This window comes from Lathyrus oleraceus, chromosome 6, assembly GCF_024323335.1.
Source record: "Lathyrus oleraceus cultivar Zhongwan6 chromosome 6, CAAS_Psat_ZW6_1.0, whole genome shotgun sequence".
NCBI lineage: Eukaryota > Viridiplantae > Streptophyta > Magnoliopsida > Fabales > Fabaceae > Lathyrus > Lathyrus oleraceus.
In genome coordinates, this window is record NC_066584.1 from 125,211,929 (window position 1) to 125,226,090 (window position 14,162).

A 14,162-nucleotide genomic window follows, 5' to 3' on the forward strand; every position below is an offset into this window, starting at 1 on the left:
GTGCAAGTCCCTCAAATCTTGTCCAAATGAAGTGATCTTGGACTTTTTGGAAAGGTGACATCAAGAGGAACAACTTTTATGTTGAACACGTTTTCATTTGAAGTTTGGATCATTATGAATTTTGAGGTAGAAGTTTGAGAAATCAAACATAATTGATATTTTTCTAAGTACCAAGTCAAATGACCACTTCTTCCACCTTGAATAACTTTTTCTATGAGCTTCAAATGGAAATGGTTCCTTCATCAAAGTTGTAACGCTTTCAATACTATTCAATTTGGTCACAAATTTAACCTTATTTGGATTTTTCATGAGGGAGTTATGCATTTTATAAGTTGAGGAAAATTGTTTGTTCAATGGTAATGACTCAAAATGACCTATAATGTTTTCTCTTGGCACATGCCCTTTAAAGTTGAATTTGATATTTATCAAAGAATAAAAGTTGGAGAAGACATCTTGAAATTGATCATGAAACTTGGATAGACCTAATCTCATAAAAATTGAGTAAGTTATGGTCCTCGGAAGTTGACCTCCTAACTAGGGCACAGACAAAATGACCTATAATATTTCACCATAAAAAATGACTTTCGAAGAAAAACTAGATCTTGATGTCAACATGAAGGTTGTTTGGAATACTATAAGGAATAAAGTTTCTATTTGAATCATTTTCATATGACAAACATTGTAGGAGATAGGGTCTAGGGAACCCCGGTTTTGACTAGTTGACTTTCTCTAGTCAACCTCTTCGAACCAATTTGCAAACTTGAAGTTATTTTGATCTTTGGGACTCATGGAGGATAATATATGCCTAAGATGATGTATGATGAATTATACCTTGATATCTTTGACCAATTGTTGAAGAAATTTGTTGAGGAAGTCGCACAAGATACCTAGATGAATTAGGGCTTCCAAGGCAAACTAGCTTCAAACTCTTGATGAACTCTTGATCCAAATGATAAATGAAGAACACGGGGATACATATATGATGTCTAGAACCATTGTGAATCGCCTCTTGATTGATTTCCTTGCACTGAGGGTCTTAAACCCTAGTTGTGAGCTTAATGAGGTATTGGTAGATGCACACACTACCTACAAAAGAAACAAAGCTATACATAAATATACTTTTGGTATTTTGGTTAGTAAATGAAGAAAAATGAATTATGATACAATAAAATGTGATTGATGATCTCTCCCAATGCAAACCTAATGAATGATGGGTAAGGAGGATACCAAGGTGTGATCCCAAAGCCAATGCAAATGATGAGATAGCATGAGGGACCTTAGGGTCAAAATTGGGGTCTTATAACGTGTGTGTGTGTGTGTGTGTGTGTGTGTGTGTGTGTGTATGTGTGTGTGTGTGTATGTGTGTGTGTGTGTGTGAGAGAGAGAGAGAGAGAGAATATCATCTTTCATTAATGAGTTAACCATGTCTTCTGCATTTAAGGAATGACTCCTCCACTTATTTCTCTACCTAGTCAAGGTATGACTCATACGATCAAGGATATTGGAAAAGGAATTAATCTCCTTGAAAAGAGAATCATTATTATAAATATCAAACTCAACAGTTAGAGTATCACTTTTTCATATATCAGAATCCAAAAACTCTCTTGCACACTTTATCACAAGCAGAGTAATATCTATTATTCTCACCGCAAGTAAACTTGATACCCGTCGTGGGCCCGATAATATCGACCTAGGCCACACAGTTTTGTTTAAATCTTCATATTAACTCAAGCGTTGTTTCATATTAGGGGGCTTGAGTTACACATCCACTTCTAGAGAAGACAAGGTACTAGTAGGAATGTAGGCCATAATGACCCATATGAATACATTACCACCATCAATATATATATATATATATATATATATATATATATATATATATATATATATATATATATATATATATATATATATATATGATAATAGTAGGTGTGACAGATTCCCTAAAGTGCAAGCTCTTTTAAAGAACACTAAAGGAGGCAACATTGGTTCTCTATGACCAACTACCAAGACCTTTTTAGGAAGTTGGTCCACCAACTCTTAGCGACAAAACACCACAAGGTGTCCACGACTAATTTTTTTAATGTGTGTTAGGGATACTTCAAGTCACTATGAGGATACCTAGCAAGATTCAACGAGGGTACTATGAAGGTAATTAACCCCAACTATTAGATGATCGTAGGAGCTTTCCAAAATAAACTTAAAGTTGGGAACTTCAACGAGTCTCTCGCCTAATGATGGGCTCCTTGGTGTCTTTCAGAACCTTTGTAACAGTTTCCATGCCTTTCACTATTAGGCCAGACATGATCAGAGGAGTGCGATAACTGATCTTCTTAATGTTCTTCCTCCTAATTCCTTTGGTTGTTCAATGGGGGGAGGACCTCAAACCTAACCATAGGTCATCCCTCCGATTAAAACACCTTTCATTTTTACAACATGCACATTGACTACGACTTTATCCTCCTTAGACGATTTCTTCACCTTCTTAAGATTCTTCTTTCTTTTGCCAGTGGTGTTGGTACCTTGATGTGTTCCTACCATGTTTGCAAAAGATATAGGTTGAAGATGAAAGGTTGAATAGAGAACTTGAGAGTTTTGAGAAGCTGAAGGATGATTGATAAGATTTTAGTGTGAAACAATAATGTAAGTGAGAAATGAAATTTTTTAAACACGAAACAGTTTTGGACTTCTATTGGTCCAGACAATTTCCTCACATGCTTATTGGAAGTAGTGGACTAAGGGACAAGATGTTGTAGTAAGCTCTAATAGCCAATCAGTATGTGTTTAATATATGAGACTTAATAGTTGAGTTGTTTATAAACGCCCCTCCTAAGGGACTCAACGTCTCGCAATCCGGGCTACGCAATATATCGTATGAGGAACTTAGATTCCTAAGAACTGCTTAAACTCTCGCATGAGGGACATTGTATCTCCTAGGGCAGGACCAAACTCAAGAATCACGCCTAAGAGGCACGACAAATATCCCGCTCTAAAGACTTGGTCATAAGTCTTGTCTAAGGACTTGATGGAAGTCTCACCCAAGAGGTTAACTCCTTGCCTGAGAGGATTTGAGTCTCATTAGTCAAGCATAGTATATAAAGTCCCTCCTAAGAGAATCAACATAAAGTCTCGTATGAGAGAATCAACATAAAGTCTTGTTTGAGGGACACACTTCCTCCGTTATTCTAGGCATAACAAGTCTCCCCTTACCACATTTCTAGTCATGGAGGTAGGGCATAACTGCCCACTAACTCCACAATCCTAGGCCCAAGAGAGCCTTTATAAATACTTCTCCCCCAAAGGGATGAGGGGAGATTCTCAAGTCATATGCACCTACTACTATCCAGAGAGAACTACGCTCCTAGTAACCATAACTCAGTCAATCTAACTGTCCGCTTACAACCTAGCAACGCTGACCATCAACGGGATCTTTCACCTCACGTGAGTTGACCCTAAAAAATCACCATACATGACTATTCGCCACATATGATTGACCCATTTTTGTATTCCTTATAATACCCTCCCCATGAGTTGCAACCTTAACCTCAAGGTTGAAATTAGGGTAAGTTGTGTGTATAGTTGTCTTGCCTTCACATGTGGCAAGAGATGCATCAAGGTCCTGCCATTTGACCAAGATTTATTGAACTGAAAGATGACCTTTCAGAATTGTTCTTGTAGAGGATACGACCAAGCTCGCTGGTAATATCTGGTAGTGAATAATAAGGTTCTAATGAGCTTCCTTTGAACTTCTTCAGTTATGAAATGTGAAAGACATGGTGGATTTTGGCAGTAGGAAGGAGTTGACCTTGTAAGCTACCGAGCCAATGCGAGTAATGGTGTCACAGATGCACTCGTATGAAAAGTTGTATTATACCAGTATTGGGCCCAACGAAGCATCTTAGAGCAGACATTAGGGTTGGAGAAAGTGAGACACCCGAGATACATCTCTAAGCATATATTTAATGATTTCGTTTGACCATCACTCTGAGGATGGTAAGCTGAACTCAAGGCTAGGGTCGTCCCTTGGAGTTTAAACAAGTGTTGCAAAAAATTGCTAGTGAACACCTTGTCTTTGTCCGAAACAAACTAGGCATGCCATAGAACTTAACAATGGTGTGCATCATAATTTCAGCTACCTTGTGGTTGTCATAATCCTTCTTCATATGAAATAAGTGTCCACACTTAGTCAACCCGTCAACTATGACAAGGATGACAGTGAATCCACATGAATTTAGCAAGCCTGTAATGAAATCCATTGCAATGTCTTCCCACACATGAGCAAGAATGGGAAGAGGATTGAGGAGCCCTAAAGGTAGTGATGTGGTGTGTTTGGCCTGTTGGCAAATGGTGCATTTTTGAACATATTGAATGACGGTGTTCCTCATATCCGGCCATATAATTTGACTAGCAATCCTAGCCAAAGTTGTGGTGATCCCTGCATGTCCCCTGATGGGAGAATCATCTATGACAATGAAGTGTGGATTAGATGGACTTTCTGAGATGCATTATCGCTTTATAGGATAAAAATGCGCACACAGCAAAAGTTATCTTCTAAGTTCTACCAAGAATGTAGTGTGAGGTTTAGACCAAGCCAATGTGAACATATGGGATAATGCATCTGCAGCTTTATTAACCTTTCCAGGCTTGTACCAATGGTGTAATCAAAGCCAATGAGTTTGTGTAACCAAGCATGTTTTTCCGGTGTCTGCAAGGTCCGGTCAAGCAAGGACTTGACGTTTTGTTGGTATGTTTGGATGATAAATTTGTGTTCTAAGGGATAGTGTATGAGTTTGGATACTGCCTCAGTAATGACTCAAAATTTTCTGATGTAAGTTGATTTTTTGTGTGCTTGAAGGCTCAGTTTCTTTGAGAAATATGCAATTGGGTGTCCCTGCTGACTGCGCCGGATGCATTAGTCTCCAACACAAATGGTTGAGAGAAATAAGTCAAAACCAATACAGGAGCTGAAGTCGGGGCTTGTTTGAGTGCTGAGAACGCCTTGTCAGTGTTGTCAGACCAGAAAAAATTGTCTTCAATAATCCTGTGAGAGCCCCAGCAATATTGGCATATGCTTTGAAAAAACTTCTGTAATACAGTGTTAAACCCAGGAAACCTCTGAGTTGTTTAAGGTTTGTTGGAATAGGCCAATTAAGGATAGGTTACACTTCCGATTTTTCCATGGTCACACCTAACCTTGTCACAGTGTGGCCAAGATAATCCACTTCAGCCGTGCAAAATGAGCATTTGGATAATTTTACAAACAATTTGTGATGTTGCAAAAGTTTGAGGACCATATCCAAATGATCTAGATGGTTATTCTAGTTGGGGATGTAAACTAATATATCATCAAAGAACACCAATACAAATTTCCTCAAAACTTCATGAAATACTTGATTCATGAGGCAATGAATCGAAGCAGGGGCGTTGGACAGGCAAAATGCCATCACAAGCCATTCATAGTGTCAATGATGTGTTCTAAAGCATTCTTATGCCGATCCTTGGGATTCATGAGGATTTGATGATAACCTGGCCTCAAGTCAAGTTTGGAAAAAAATTGTGCACCATAGAGATCATCAAGGAGTTCATCAATTGTAGGAAGAGGGAAGTTGTCTTTAATTGTGATGGCATTGTGAGCTCGATAGTCAGTACAAAACCTCCATGTTCCATCCTTCTTTTTCACCAAAGTGATAGGGGAAGAGAATGGGCTTGTACTTGGTTTAATGATGCCTTGTTTAAGCATGTCTTCCACCATTGTTTCAATTTGGGCTTTCTGACTGTAGGTTAATGCATTTATTACCAAGGAAAAACTTCAAGATTGATGCATTATAATCAGCCACATGTTGAGCCAAGTATCAAGTACAAAACCTCCATGTTCCTTCCTTCATTCTCTGACTGTTATGTGGATTGATCTGCTGACTCAGGGTCTACATCATCCAACTGCAACAACATGATGTATTTGTTGGGAAATCGATGTTGGGGGATAAACTTATCATCAAAATAGTAACATAGACCCTTTTCTCTCTGTAATTGCATTTCTTAAGGGCTAATATGTTTGATGGTTTTGGGTTTGAAGGTGTGTTGATTGTTTCAGTTAAATGTGTCAGCTGGCTTTCAATCAGCTTAAAACACCTGCCATCGGCCATGGTGTCAGTGAAAGCACCAGTTGTAGTGCACTATAGTACAGAAAAAATGGAATATAACAGCAAGAATATTATTGTTGACTTTATAAGGGTCTCTTAACCATGTACATCCAAGTTCAATGATGAAATGATGAAGAGATACAGTTAAGGAAATAGAAGAAATCCATTAGGATTCGAGAGAGAGAGAGAATAAGAGATTACACATTTCACACCTATCACCTAATTCTCATGCCTATTTGAAGTATTTTAGATTTGGTTTTGTTGAAATAAGTGAGATTAAAAGACATTTCAATTAAATTATGCGTCAAATAACATATCGGAAGATGAATTATATAAGAAAAAATATAAATTGCAGTATTAATTACATAGATATCCTACTTTATTATATAATATATTAAGGAATATTCTAGAATATATATATATATATATATATATATATATATATATATATATATATATATATATATATATATATATCAACTCTCTGACAAAGTGACCGTCTATCTCAATATGTTTGGTCCTCTCATGGAAGACTGGATTTGAAGCAATGTACAATACAGTTTAATTATCATAAATAAGTGTTATTGGTCTTGCTTCTTCAATTTGAAGTTCCTTAAGCAACTGCTTAACCAAATAAGTTCACATATTGTCATTGTCATGGCCGTTACATTTTGTTTCTTACTTTTCCGGGATATAAGGTTTCCTCCAACAAGTACACAATACCCAAAAGGGAATCGTCTATCGATGGGTGATCCCGCCCAATCAGCATCGGAGTATCCAACTATATGAGTATTTCTTTTATCTTTATACACAAGACATTTTCCTGGAGCTCATTTGATGTATCTCAGAATCTGGATAACAACTACCATGTGTTTCTTACAATGGGAATTTAAGAACTCACTTACCACACTAACTGCAAAAGAAATGTTTGGACGAGTGACTGTGAGATAATTCAACTTTTCAACTAATCTCCTATATCTTCCTGGGTCAGACAGAGGCTTCCTCTGATTGGGTAGTAGTTTGACACTTTGATCCATAGAAGTATTAGTTGGTTTAGCATTCAACAACCATGTTTCTTCCAAAATATACATAACATATTTCCGTTGGGAAATCACCAAAACCATCTTTAGATTGGGCCACATCAATTCCCAAGAAGTAGCGGAGTTTACCATGATCTTTTGTCTGAAATTGATTAGAGAGATGTTGTTTCACCTAGAGTATTCCCTGTTGATCGCTACCAGTTATAACAATATCATCTACATACACAATAAGATAGGTACACCCTTGGGCTGAGTGACGATAAAAAAACAAAATGGTCAGCTTCACTATGGGCCATACCAAACTGTTGTACTACATTGATGAATCTGCCAAATCAAACTCTAAGAGATTGCTTAAGACCATAAAGAGACACGTGTAGCCTACAAACCATATTTGATGACTCCCCTTGAGCAACAAACCTGGGTGGTTGCTCCATATATACTTCATCTTAAAGATCACCATGTAAAAAGACATTTTTGATGTCAAGTTGATGAAGAGGTCAATGTCGAATGGCTGCAATGGCTAAAAAAAAGTCTGACTGGTGCCATCTTCGCTACAGGCTAGAAGGTATCATTATAATCCAACCCAAATATCTGAATGTATCCTTTGGGTACAAAGCAAGATTTAAAATGATCGATCTTACCATTTGGTCCAACCTTCACTGTATAAAGCCAACGACAACCTACTAAAGATTTCCCAAGGGATAGAGGAACCAGTTCCCAAGTCCCACTACTTTGAAGAGAACACATTTCATCAATCATTGCTTGCCCCCACTCAGGGTGAGATAATGCTTCACCTAAAATTTTAGGAATAGAAGCATAAGACAAAGAAGACAAATAAGTATAATGCAAAGGGGAAAGACGGTGATAAAATAATTCAATATAATGTGGAGAAGGATTTCATGTTTGACGTATACCTTTTTGAAGGAAATTAGAAGATTGAACTCATGTTGCAGGATCAGATCCGATGATGGCGAAGGCGTCGGAGGAGAGTCTGCAATGACCTCAAGGGCAAGTATGACCTCAGGGATAGGTACAGTAGACGTTGGTTGGCGATGCTAATATGTTTTAAGCGGACGAGAAGTGGATGGTCAACTGTAGGGGTATTTGGTGGGCTAGGTTCCCTAGAATGATGGGGGAATAATGGCATATGGGACTTCCTGAAGATGTGTGGGAGTATTTTCCTGAAGGGGTTCCAGAGTTACTTGGGTGGACTCGAAATATGGAACAATCAAAGAAGGAAACATCGGTTTATACGAGGTATCATTGTAGAGTATGTGAATAGCAACGATAACCCTTCTAGGATCAATGATAACCAAGAAAGACACACTTTAGTGATCGAGATGATAGTTTATCAAGTCCAGGGGAGAGATTATGTACAAAACTTGTTGACCCAAAGACTCGAGGAGGAATTGGGTGAAAGGGAGAATTTGGGAACATGATTAAATTATGGATTTTATTATTAAGGACAAGTTAGGGCATTCGATTTATAAGGTAACATGTCGTGAGCACAACATCTCCCCAAAATCGGAGAGGAACATTACCATGGAGAAATAAGGTCTGAGTGGTTTCTACAAGATGCCGATTTTTGCGCTCGGCTATCCCGTTTTATTGAGGTGTATGAGGGAAAGATGATTGGTGCAGAATACCATTGGATGGATTAAAGTTTCAAGTTTTTGGGATAAATATTCACGTGCATTGTCACTTCTTAGGGTACAAATAGAAAAACCAAATTGGGTTCTTATTTTATGATAAAATTGTTCAAAAATAGAAAAATTCAAATATGTTATTCTTTAAAAATATCCACGTGCAACGTGAAAAATCATCAATAAATGTTACAAAATACCTAGACTTAAAGTATACATAGTACGCGAGGGACCCCAAACATCGGAGTGAACTAAAGCAAAAGTGGACACAGCTCGTCTATTGGCTCGGTGGGGAAAGTGACTATGAGTATGTTTCCATAACTGATAAAACTCACAATGTAAAATGGATAGTTTAGATAAACTAGGCACCAACTTTTATAGCTTGGGAAGACCTGGATGACCTAATTGTGCATGTATAGTGAGTGGAGAATCTGTGGTAGAGCATGTGGTAAATGGCATAAAGAAATAGTAGAGGCCTTGAGACTCACATCCAACATCAATCGTCTATCCTGAAATTCGATCCTGCAAGGTATCATTACTGTTAGTAAAGGTGATAGAACAATTAAGGGACCAAGTTAAACGATTGACTGACAGTAAATTAAATGGGAAATTAGATACATATAGCACATAAATAACAGAGAGAAAGAGAGAGAGAGAGATGGTAGAATTTGAATAGTGTCAATCCCTTGAGACGGGGTTTGAGAACCATTTGCGACATTTATACTAGGTAAGAAACCAGAGGTAGAGAGGAAAGAGAAAAGACCTTTATTACCGGTAACATGATCAGACGCACCCGAATCGAGGACCCGAGGACCAAGAGGAGATGATTGAGAGAATCAAATAGATGAATTATCAGTGTGTGCAACTAAAGCCGTAGAACCAAAGTTATAATTAGTTTGACACCACCTGAGAAAATCCTTGTAGCTTGGTGTAGAGTTCTGAAGAAAACGTGAAGTCTACAGAGTGTCTAGGTGATCGATTTGAGCTACATTTAACTGGCGTGGAGGTTTGCCATGCAACTTCCGGAAATGGTCAATAGTATGCTCAAGTAGGTTACAATGGTCATACTTGGGACGAGGTTTGGAGTTGGATGACCCTCATCGAAAGATATTTTGATTGTTGCCAAGAGATGCAAGGGTAGCAGTGTCACCGGGTGTCAAAGCAGTAATAAATGGAGGGGAAACCAGGCCAAAAGCATGAGGTGTAGCTAAGCGCAATAGTTTTTCACTAACTGTATCATAGTTAGGAACAGTAGTACCTGATAAAACCTAGTTAGAAACAGACTCGAGTTCTGATGGTAGTTCGATAAGCACCATGATCATGAAAATTTTACTTTGTTGTTCGGCATGAGTTGTTGCATCTTTTGCATAAGGCATGGGGGTGGTGTAATTTTCTTTCAAGGTGTCAAGCTTACTTAGATAGGGTTGCACATCCATATTCTCCAACTTCATAGTGTTGATTTTGCGGATGATAGTGTATAGACAATGAACATCGTTGGAGAAGATTTTTTTGGCCTTTTTTCAAAATATCATAGCATGTGGAGAAGGCTTGGTATTGCGCTGGAAGATTACGTGTTATGGGAAACCATAACATAGTGCACAGAGATGCATCGGTTTTTTTTCCATTTAGCAAGTTTGGAGGTGGGAACAACATCCACTTTTATGGTTAGGTGATCTTCATATCCCTGACCGTGAAACCACATCTTGGCAGCACCAACCCATATGTTGTAATGGGATGAGCTAGTTAGTTTTTCACATGGGATAAGCGGAACTTTGGAAAACAAATCACTGAAACCAGAATCAGTGTCTCATATGGATTGGACAACAAAAAAAAGGAATGAAATCGGGCTATTTGAATTTGAGCACCATTTATAGTGAGTCGAAAATTAAAACTAAGGCCGAATCTGGAATGCATGGAGAGAGGTGAGTTGACCGGCATAAAATTGTCGGAATCGGTCGTCGAACGCACTGGACAGTGGTGACGCGTGATATATATATATATATATATATATTATATATATATATATATATATATATATATATATATATATATATATATATATATATATATATATATATATATATATATATATATATATATATATATATATATATAATGTGTGTGTGTGTGTAAATATAAACATGATTCTTCACTCTCATGCTTTTCCTCGCCTCCACTATTGGTTGGTTGTTGTTGTTTTGTCCTCTAGTGCGTGAGTGTCATCAGCTATTTTGTCCTTTAGTGCATGATATTTTGCTTATGTGATTGGGCCTATGATTGGGCATTTTCTGTATTCTTACAAGGTAATTCGAAATCCTTATTTTGTGTTTGATTTGTGATTAATGGTTTAATCTAGATTTGTTCATCAGAATTGTTCTGCCAAGAGGATCAAAAAAATTATAAAAAAAACCCTCTTAAATCCCTCACAAGATTCTAGCCCATTTACTCTCCATCCACCTCAACATTGACTGCTAGAAAACATCCATCACACAAAACCCTAAAGAAATTCCTAACTTTTCAAATTGTGTTGCATTCAATTCCTTAACGAAAATATTTGTAAGTTGTTTTTCTATTGACATGTGATCCATGGATAGAGAAGCACCATTTTTTTTTGTTGCAAAACCATGAAATGAGATTGTTTTCTAAGAAGAAACATCCATTTGAGGTACTTTTTCTATCTTCAACATTACCTACCCAATCAGTATCACAATATCTAACAAGAATGGAGTTAGTATCATAGGAGTACATGATTCCATAATCAAAACTTGTGTGAGATGGCTCATTTTAGGATTGGCTTGCTGACGAGGACACCCACCCATATAGAAGATGATGTCAGGGTGGCTAGTAGTGAGATACAATAGACTTCCAATTATACTTCTACTGAGACTTTGATCAACATTCACTTCTTGATCATCTTTAGTAATTTTAACATGAATGGAAGCAGGAATATGTTTATGCCTAGCATTTTCAAGGCCAAACATCTTGATAATGTTCTTAGCATACTTGCTTTGGGAAACAAATATGTTATCTTTTATTTGTTTAACTTGAAAACCAAGAAAGTTTGTAAGCTCTCCTACCAAGCTAATTCCTCCAAGAACAATTTCGTCCATATAGATTTGAGATTTCATGAGTTTTCCTTCTTCTTTCTTGGGGAATAGAGTTTTGTCAATTCCTCATCCCACATAAGCATTACTCGTGAGAAACTCATTGGGTCTTTCATACCAATCTCTAGGAGATTGTTCTAGCCCATAAAGCACCTTCTAAAGCTTGTATACATGACTTGGTGAACAAGTATCAATGAACCATTTGGGTTGTTCAACATAGACTTCCTCATTTAAATATCCATTCAGGAAGGCACTTTTAGCATCCATATGGTACAATTTGAATTTAAGAACACTAGATATTCCAAGCAACAACCTTATAGCCTCCAAGTGAGAAATAAAGGTAACAGTTTCATCAAAATCTACTCCCTCTATTTGGGTGTACCCTTGAGCCACTAGTCGAGCCTTATTTCTTATGACATTACCATTCTCGCCTGACTTATTTTTGTGGATCCACTTGGTTTCAATAATGTTGGAAGAGTTTGGTTTATGGCCCAACTCCCAAACTTAATTTCTTTCAAATTGACCAAGTTATTCTTGCATGGAATTTATCCATTATTCATCCTTGAGGGCTCCCTTGACATCCTGTGGCTCAGTTTTAGAGATAAAACACACATTGGCTATCACTTCCTTGGATTTGGTGTTGACTCCTTCATTTAAATATCTAATTATGTTTTCTATAGGATGATATTTATGAGTTCTTGTCAATGACCCTTTTTTTCCAAGAACATTATCCTCGACGCCTTCTGAGTTGTCATCTTCAGGTGATATAATGATGTTTATACCTCCGTCTGGTACATCAGGTGTGATATGTTTCTCTGGAGTAGTAGACTCCTCCTCTTCTTCACTAACATCATCATCTTGCATTTCATCAATAATAACATTTATATATTCCATCATGGATCATGTACGGTTATTAAACACTCGGTGTGCCTTACTATTTGTAGAGTGTCCCAAGAAAACTCCTTCATCACTTTTAGTTTCAAACTTGCGTCTTTGCTCTCTCTATCAACAAGAATATAATTTTTTTACCAAAAACATGAAATTACTTTACACTTGACTTTCTTCCTCTCCATAGTGAGTAACTTTGGTGCCCGACTAAATGGTCATGCGGTTGTAAATGTCGCAAGCAATTTTCGTTCTTCTGCCCAAAAGTGATAGAGTATATTTTTGTCATGAAGCATGACCCTACCCATTTCCCGAATAGTTCAATTATTATGTTAAACAACCCCGTTTTTTTGGAGGGTGATGGGCACTAAAAACATGAGTTATACCTTTATATGAGTAGAATTTAGAGAAAATAGAGTTCTTAAGTTCCCTTCAATAATCACTACAAATTCGAACAATCTTACCAATTTCTTTCCCTTTCTCACGCTGAAAATGTTAACATATATGATTTTTTTAGGAGAAAGTCAACCCATGTGTACCTTGAGAATTCATCAAGACAAACAAAAACATATATTTTTCCACCTTGACTTTTCGGTTGAATGGGTCTCATGGGATCCATGTGCAGTAACTCAAGTACTTTGGAGGTGGTAAGATGTTAAACCTTCTTGTGTGACATCTTGGTTTGTTTTCCTATCTAATAGTATCCAAAAATCTTCCCTTCTTAAACTTTGATATTAGGAAGACTAATAATGGTCTTTTCTGAGGCAATGTTCCTCATACTTCTAAGATTTAGGTGGTCAAGTTTCCTATGCCACAATTTGGTTTATTTCACCTTGGAGATCATACATGATTGAAGTTGATCCTTTGCTTAAGAAAATCACATATAGAAATTGTATGATGATATGGTACCCTTCATTATTTTTTCCATACGTTTGTATGTGAATGTGCGTTTAGAATGATTCAAATTGAAACTTAACTCTTGATCACACAATTGGCGAATGCTGATTAGATTTGCAGTAAGGCCTTCAACAATGAGAACAACATCCAGACTTGGGAGTCCTAGGTAATCCAACTTTACTTTCCCAACAATTATTCCTTTAGCTCTACAATCGAAGGTAACCTATCTATTGAAGTAGGACTTTGGATCTTTCAAGTAGTCTTTTTCCCTTGTCATGTGTCTAGAGTAACCATTATCAAAATACCATTCTTCATGAGAGGAAGTTCTTAAGAAAGTGTAGGCTATGTGACTTGTAGTTTCTTCTTTAGCTTTCCACAATTATTAAGGGAAAACATCCTTTGAATTTTTCCATATGGGATGAGGCTAATAATAGTAGTATCGTCTACCATACA

The 14,162-nt window shown here is 37.2% G+C and overlaps 1 protein-coding gene across 1 annotated transcript; it reads right to left on the reverse strand.

The window, feature by feature from the left end:
• Positions 1 to 11,513: 11,513 nt before the first annotated feature.
• Positions 11,514 to 11,933, reverse strand: LOC127094372 (uncharacterized mitochondrial protein AtMg00810-like). The gene has a single exon (XM_051033212.1). It carries the CDS (start codon positions 11,931 to 11,933, stop codon positions 11,514 to 11,516), a length of 420 nt encoding a protein of 139 aa, XP_050889169.1.
• Positions 11,934 to 14,162: the final 2,229 nt, after the last annotated feature.

Excerpts from the sequence above, each read along its gene's own strand:
- LOC127094372 (XM_051033212.1), bottom strand. The coding sequence starts at position 11,933 with ATGGACGAAATTGTTCTTGGAGGAATTAGCTTGGTAGGAGAGCTTACA.